Source organism: Periplaneta americana, chromosome 3 (genome assembly GCF_040183065.1).
Source record: "Periplaneta americana isolate PAMFEO1 chromosome 3, P.americana_PAMFEO1_priV1, whole genome shotgun sequence".
NCBI classification, from domain to species: domain Eukaryota; kingdom Metazoa; phylum Arthropoda; class Insecta; order Blattodea; family Blattidae; genus Periplaneta; species Periplaneta americana.
The window spans coordinates 197,294,086-197,302,663 of record NC_091119.1 but is presented as its reverse complement, the minus strand read 5'-3'; the positions used below and the strand labels follow the sequence as shown (position 1 = coordinate 197,302,663).

General features: G+C 35.0%; 1 protein-coding gene across 1 annotated transcript; it reads left to right on the top strand.

The window, feature by feature from the left end:
* Positions 1-3,655: 3,655 nt before the first annotated feature.
* On the top strand, positions 3,656-8,347 carry LOC138696940 (histone H1-like). Its single transcript, XM_069822451.1, has one exon. It carries the CDS (start codon positions 3,691-3,693, stop codon positions 4,294-4,296), a length of 606 nt encoding a protein of 201 aa, XP_069678552.1. The 5' UTR covers positions 3,656-3,690; the 3' UTR covers positions 4,297-8,347.
* Positions 8,348-8,578: the final 231 nt, after the last annotated feature.

Here is an 8,578-nt window from a genome sequence, read left to right as displayed (position 1 = left end):
GTGGCCCAATGATGTTGATGCATCACCGGAGTCTTTCTTCAATGAATTGAAGATGTGGAGAAGAAGTTTCCTTGATCAGAAAAATCTTCACCTAATACCTACTGATTTTATATCATCTTTGAACAGGTGTAATGAAATTATTTTTCCCTGCACTCGCAAGGCGCTGAAACTTTTCTGCACGTTGCCTGTAACTACAGCAACACCAGAACGGTCGTTCTCAACACTGCGGTATTTGAAGACGTACTTGAGGAGTATACGATGGGAGCAGACAGATTAAATGGACTGGCCTTGATGTATATACTTAAAAATGTAGAAGTAAAAGCTCATGAAGTACTGGATGAAATGTCTAAGAAGCCTCGTCGCCTTCTTCTGTAAATGTCATTCTGTCATTGTTTTTGTATTGCAGTAATTGTAAATGTTAAAATTAAAAAAAAATTATGGTTTATTTAACAACGCTCGCGTTATATCAGCGTCGCCGGTGTGCCGGAATTTTTTCCCTCAGGACTTCTTTTACATGCCAGTAAATCTACTGATATGAGGCCTGTCGCTTTAAACACACTTAAATGCCATCGAGCTGGGTTGGGGTAGAACCCGCAACTTCGAGCACAGAAGGCTATACCGACTACGCTACTCAGGCCAACTTGTAAATGTTTGTGACTCGGAAACAAATTGTGAGTATATACACTTATTTCTCATTACTCCATTCTTACTATCTCCTCAAATCCCTCCCCGAAAAAAAATCCTGCGTCCGCCCCTGAACAGGGATAGGCTATAACCTTGTCGAATACCTTGATTAATTGTTTTACACTCAGTTTCGTTGTTTCAAGTACATAATGGAATATAATTTTCACTATATAAATTATAGGTTACATTTATTAATTGATTTGGAACATGATCTTCTTTCAAAATTTCAAATAACTTTTTTCTATTAACTTTATCAAAAACCTTTACAAAATCGATAAAAACCAAATGTGTCTCTTTATTAAACTCTCTTTATTTTTCTATTATCATTTTTAGAGTGAAGTACATTAAAATAAATAAATCTCATAAATAATAATAATAATAATGATAATAATAATAATAATAATAATAATAATAATAATAATAATGGCACAACAAATTATTGGGTTGGCTCGGGCCCATATAAGTTGGCGCCACTGCTAGTACCAATATTAATTAATATTATGAATTTAAAATCTCAGCACATTACCACATAAATAATTATAAGATATTGAAAAAGCTAACCTTAGTGTTTGGTTTATATTATTTTTTACTCGTATTACAACTGAGAATTTTTAAGGACTTAGCGAGGCTAGGCAGACTTTTGTTGTTATTTTCTCCGTTAGCTCGTTAATTCTGTGTTGAATTGAAGTGATAGTCAAACGAAGGCAGTCAAGAAGTTGCAGGTTTCTCTGTTTTGTTTTACGCACAGCCATGGCAGAAAATTCAGTGTTACAAAGATATGTGGTGGAAAAATAAAGAAGAACTCTGATTGCTATTTCATGTAAATTTGGATAAAGACGATCTGGATCTGTGCTTTCCGACATAATTATAGTAATCATAAAAATTATTCTTCTAAAGATATTTTCACTATAAAATATTTATTCGTGAAAAATGCTTAGAAATGTAAAATGACAAATTCGAGAATAATATCTGGTGTAACTGAGAAACACTGTATTACATTATAATATAGTGTAAAATATTCAAAATGATACAATATTTATCAAAGATAATCTAAAATTAATAAAGAATCATCAGCTTCCATTTATAGTTACGTAAATAAAATATATATTTTATTTATCGCAGATGTGCGGAAATGAATGATGCATGTATAGCTACAATTAATTCAAAGTATTGCAATATGCATATTGCTGAAAAATAAATAGAAAAGAAAACGCCTCAGGGTTAAACCATGGATTGCAAGACATGACAAGAAAAGTATCTATCAAAACTTAATAATAAAAAAAGAGGTACAATGCGAGGATTTGAAAAGTTACACAAATTATTTGAAAATGGCTGAAGATAGTTTTCACTTAAGAATATAATAAAATTTATGGTGATCACTTTTACGTATTAATATTAAACAAAGTTTATAAATACCTAGTTGACTAGATTCAGCTTGGGAGACATCTTCAGAACTCAATATTAACACGTGAAAGAGATCACCATAAATTATATTTCTAACTGATATAACTTAGTGTTAAAAGTTCTCTAATCAAGATGGATAATTTTCATTTGTCCTGGCATGTGCATCATTCCTGTACAACAGTTACAGTGTCTCTTGCTTTTTTTTTATTTTTTTAATGTTCGTCTTTTATTTGTTTCGTAGTCTGTGTTTTGTTTTTATAACACTTCATTTCTTTCATATTCTCATTATCTGCATTTTAATAATACGTAGTTCAAAGAATATTTACGTTGCGCCATATTGGTTTCAAACTAGGCAGATCTTTTATAAAAGATAAGATGCACATACATCTTTTATCAAAGAAACTTTTATAAAAGAAAATCCATTATACTGTCATGTATATTATAAAACATATTTGTATGAAAGATCTTTGACATATATTCTTCGATAGTGCAATACCAGCCTTTGTAACGTTGAAAACAATTTCGGTTGGTAGTTGCATGATATTAAAATCCCTTTGTCCTTGAATTAACCAGCTTACTTAAATATCACAAAACTGGCTTGTATTTAAAATATATTACTATAAGTTATCGCTGTCGTACCATAATTTAATGTACCGAAAAAAGTATACATCTGCAATAGAAAGAATGTAAGAAAATTGCGTTTTAGAATGTACGGTCAGGCAGGCAACGACAGGAAAGCTGCCTTGTGTGGCAGTGAGAGAATAATGACAATATGATAAGTGCCATTTACTTCAAAACAGCATAAACCTATGTATAATTCTTAACTTTATCATTAAATAATTTTGAGATAGGACAAATACGTTTATGTTGTTGTTATATTAAGTGGAAACACTCTGAAAAATGGCACGGGTCGTTACAGGTCTGAAAGTAGAGTAGACCTATTTTCCCTGTGTAGCGCCTCGGATTCTGTATTTACCAATATATTTCGATAGATTTAGAAACACGAATCTTATTTTTAAGTATTAAAAACGACGGTTTCATTCTGCGAAAAGAATAATTTAATAAACTGTGGAGGGAAAACATCGTTCAGTTCGCATCGACACCTTATGAGGGAATTACTTTATTAAGTCACATAATATTCATATACAATCCATCTTAACTGCAAATAATCGCCATTAATGAATTCCTGCGGTTGTTCTTGAAAGGAAAAAACATTTAATTATTTATTTTTAAGAAAGATAGCGGCCAAATTAAGTTAAAAAGGGCATCGCAACACCGGTGCTCCGCAGAGAATTCGTTATATACGTCTTACTGGATGTTTTCGTTCCGTGCCAGCATGTTTAGGACTTAATTTGAACTTTTATGTTTATCTAAAACCGGGTTGCAGTCACCTAAATTAAATATTTAATTATTTTCGTGGCTTTAACTTTTAGAATACGTACGAAAAGCTGTCCCTGTCTCCTTGCCTTGGAAACTCCCTGTTGTGTTGTCGCCGCGGTCCGCGCCGAGAAAAGGCGGCTTTAACAAAACTACTTGCGCCGCTGCGGAGTTCACTCATTCAGCTTCAGCGATCCAGCGACTCAGCAGCTAGACTCGAGAAGAATGGCAGACGCATCAGTAGCTCCAGTTCCTGCTTCGGCTCCGGCGCAAGCAGCGACGAAGAAGGCGAAATCAGCGGGGAAGAAGCCACGGGCTAAACCAGCACATCCCCGGACTAGTGAGATGGTGATCAACGCGATCAAGAGCTTGAAGGAGAGGGGAGGATCGTCACTTCAGGCCATCAAGAAGTACATCTCCGCCAACTACAAGGTCGACTCCGAGAAATTGGCGCCTTTCATCAAGAAGTACCTGAAATCCGGCGTGGCGTCCGGAGAGCTGGTGCAGACCAAGGGGAAAGGTGCCTCCGGCTCCTTCAAGCTGGCTTCCTCCGCCAAACCCGAGAAGGCCGCCGCTACCAAGGCACCAACCCGGGTCAGGGGAGCCGGAGCGAAAGCCAAGAAGCCCGCCAAGGCTAAGGTTGCCAAGTCTCCCAAGAAGGCAGCCGTTAAGAAGTCCGAGAAGAAGAAGCCGTCTACACCGAAGGCGAAGAAGTCCCTGTCCAAGACCAAGAAGGCGTCCAAGGTGCCCACTAAGAAGCCAAAGGCACCCCGCCCGAAGAAGGTGGCGAAGGCGAAGTCACCTAAGAAGGCCAGCCCAAAGAAGAAGTGAACAACTCCTCCTGGAGCATCGACCTCGGCATGAGGTCATAAACGGTCCTTATGAGGGCCAACATTTATTTCATATCAGAGCAGAGGTAGACTCCACAATACCCATTTCCCACTGCTACTTTGTACATTTCTTACAGCTAGTCTCCCACCGCCGGCTGCCAGCTCCCGCCTCATCGGTCGCTGTAGTTCCGCGGAATTTTATTCCTCGCGACGAGCGAAGGCTGTCGTTTGTCTAGCGGGGTATCGGGCTAGCTATGATGCGCGTCCGACGCCCCGGTGCAGCCTACTTTGCTGTTGTAAGGTAAATTATTGCCACTGATTCCTTTCTGTTGCAGTAACAATTTGTATCAGAGTAAACGTTTGCAGATGCATATTTAATTTATTGAACATCTAAATTCAGTGAACACATGAATCGCAAAGTAGGAATAGCATACTTAACGAAAATGTAAAATAAAAAAAGAGGACATACAAAGCGATAAAATCGTTTACAGATTAAAAACACAACGGAACTTTATTTGCAATTTCTAAAGGCATAATAAAATAATGATTCATTAGTTTTGGTTAGCCTACATTTAGGTAGGTCACGATTTCGGGTATTGTATAGGCGTACATCCATTAACAGGATTGTAATATGGGTGATTTATCGCAATTTAGGCTATGAAGGGCAATCGGCGAATAATAAAATTGTCAAGTCTCTGAACCTCTCTTCAGGCTACCTCAAAGATTGAAATATTCATAGATTTTCAGATTATTTTTTAAAATCGGAAGTCACTGTTCATTGTTAATATTATCGTTGCGACATGTTTCCAGTTTATTCTTTTCGTCTGTATTCTATGACCAATATCTTACATTGTGACATAATTTAGTAAGATCGTAGAATACGTTATCGTTCGCTGTTCGTTTGTTTTACATATTTTTATTGCGATATTCTTGCTGCTGATAATGGTAATATTAATGAGAAAATACGGCAAATATGAGAAACAATATCGCAAAGCCTTCTGGATTTAGAGATAAATTGAAAGTCTCTGAACCCCTCTTTAGGCTACCTCAAAGATTGAAATATTATTCATAGATTTTCAGATTATTTTTTAAATTGCAAGTCTGTTCATTAAGATTATCGTTGCAACATGCTTCCAGTTTGTTCTCTTCGTCTTTGACCAATATCTTACATTGTGACGTAATTTAATAAGATAGTAGAATACGTTATCGTTCACTGTTTGTTTTACATATTTTTATTGCGATATTCTTGCTGCTGATAATGGTAATATTAAGAGAAAATACGGCAAATATGAGAAACAATATCGCAGAGCCTGGGGGAATTTTCTGGATTTAGAAATAAATTGAAAGCCTTCATATATAATAATTTAGTGCATAGGCGTTTTAATGTTTACACTGCAGACAGTTTTATAGGGTTATCACCAATTTTATTGTATTGAATCCGAAACTCTAACTTAGTACATCGAAAGGGCAAATTTAGACTACATGTTTTCCCTTTTACATATTTGTAATGTAGTAGATTCTCAGATTTTATTTAAAAAATCGGAAGTCATTGTTCAGTGTTAAAATCATCGTTGCAACATGCTTCAAAATTAATTCCTTTCATTTCTGTATTCTGTGACCAATATCTTACATTGTGATGTCATAAGATCGCAGAATACGTTATCGTTTGCTGTTTGTTTTATGTAGGTAATTTTATTGCTGTATTATTGTTCTGCTAGTGTTAACTGCTAATAATAATAATGGGATAACGGGTAAACACGGCAAATATGAGATACAATATCACAAAATCTATGAGAATTTCCTTAATTTAAAGATAAATTGAAAGCCTTCGTATATAATATTATTTATTGCATAGGCGTTATTAATGACTACAGTTTTATGGGATTATCATCAATTTTGTTGTATTGCATCCGAAACTAGGTTAGTAGGAGGAAGCTCCAGATGATGTCAAGGACGTTGGTAAAGAAGAATGGTGTAAAGTTTGTCACTAATCTGAGAGCTAATAAAACTGATTTAATGAAGATTCAAATATTACGACAAATAAGAGAAACATGCAAAAATTAAATTAATACTTGTGTATATTACGTTTCTATCTCAAAATCAAAATTATCGGTAGTCTAAAAAAAATAATAATAGCATTAATGTTCTTAAGTATCTAGTTTAGAAGATGACTCCGAAATTAGAAGAATTCCTAGACCTATCTTACGTGTTTGAAATGTAAATGTAAGTGGTGTGAAAATTATGAAAATTTCGGTAGGCTATTGTTTTATTAAATTAAATATTAATTAAATAATTACTTAATTATTTTTATTCATACGGCTTTCTCACAACGCTATAATAATATTCACTGTCGCTATTCCCCACCGAAGATACGAACTGATGTAAATAAATATAGCACTTTATAGTATAAGTTCATATAGCGTTATTTAGAAAAGTAGGGCACGACACAAAAAGTTATACTTCTGTCCTTAGAGCTATGAAATAATTATGCCAACTTCTTCATCGGAAATTGAGTATTTTGATGAAAACCAGAACACTGTATCTCTTTTAGAGTCTAAATTATTAATTATTTTGTTTTGAGCGTACACTGTACAAAAATTACAATTTTTAGAGTGAAAAGAATTAATTACTTTATAATCACTTTAGGTAGAATGTTGAATTTCAGTAGAAATACCCAAATAGATCCTGGGAATCATACAATTACAAAAAAAAATTCTACTTCACTGACCTTGGTTCAATGTTTTCTATATTTTCATAAAAATTCCCACAAAAAGACAAGTTATTCCTTGTCCATGACACACAGCCGGTTTTGCAAACAGTTGCAGTAACATCAAGGAGGCAGTGGAATAACAAGGTCGCATGGAGGGAAATTTGAATTCTGTTTGTGTATGCCGCATACTTTCATTGCATTTTATTCAGATAAAGGCCTACGGTGATTATTATTAGTTTTTAAGGAGACTTCTGGCTAAACGCAACATGGAAATAGGCGACTAGTACTGATCACAATCTGGCAACCCTGGCAAGCACGTGAAGACGTTACTAACGCGGGAACCACGGGAAGCTGCCAAGGCGTCACCGCTATTGTCCCGGTACCCTTCCGCGCGGTTTCCACCGAGTCACTTGTCTTTTCATTCCTCAAATTTAAAAATAATAATTATTATTGTTTGACAGTAAGTTATTATTAATAACATATTTTAACTTTTATTTTAATTTCCGTAGAAAAATACTACTCAACAGCCAATTTATCTAAAACATTACATTCATGTAGCAAATATTTATTTATTAATTATTCTTAAAAAGTTCCATGTCAGGGCTATATTTTTCTTTTGCTTTTGCAAGAAATATAGAACTTCCGAAATCCTTACGAATACGTGTTCTTCCGTGATGTTACTAAACATTACTCCGAGATTTCTAGGAATACAAACAACGAATGTGGAACGAAATGAAAAAAAAATATATATATATCATCACGAAGAAATACAAGAACCCTACACAGCTGAAGTACGAAGTACGGAAAACAGGTGAGAGAAGAGAGTAAACAGAGAGAGAGAGAAAGGGACAATTATTATTATTTATTAATTATTCTTTAAAAGTTCCATGTCAGGGCTATATTTTTCTTTTGCTTTTGCAAGAAATATAGAACTTCCGAAATCCTTACGAATACGTGTTCTTCCGTGATGTTACTAAACTTTACTCCGAGATTTCTAGGAATACAAACAACGAATGTCGAACGAAATGAAAAAAAAAAAAAAAAAAAAAAAAAAAAAGATCATCACGAAGAAATACAAGAAACCTACATAGTAGAAGTACGAAGTATGGAAAACAGGTGAGAGAAGAGAGTAAACAGAGAGAGAGAGAGAGAGAAAGGGACAATTATTATTATTTATTAATTATTCTTAAAAAGTTCCATGTCAGGGATATATTTTTCTTTTGCCTTTGCTAGAAATATAGAGCTTCCGAAATCCTTACGAATACGTGTTCTTCCGTGATGTTACTAAACATTACTTCGAGATTTCTAGGAACACAAACAACGAATGTCGAACGAAATGAAAAAAAAAAAAAAAAAAAAAAAAAAAGATCATCACGAAGAAATACAAGAAACCTACACAGTAGAAGTACGAAGTATGGAAAACAGGTGAGAGAAGAGAGAGAAAGGGGACAATGTTTGAAAGAAATTTCTACCTAGTGGGTAATTTTCCCCCTTCCCTTGCCACCTTCCCATCCCCGTACATCCAACGGTCCCGTAGTCTTTCGGGGGGAGGGGGATATCCGGAGAAATACGT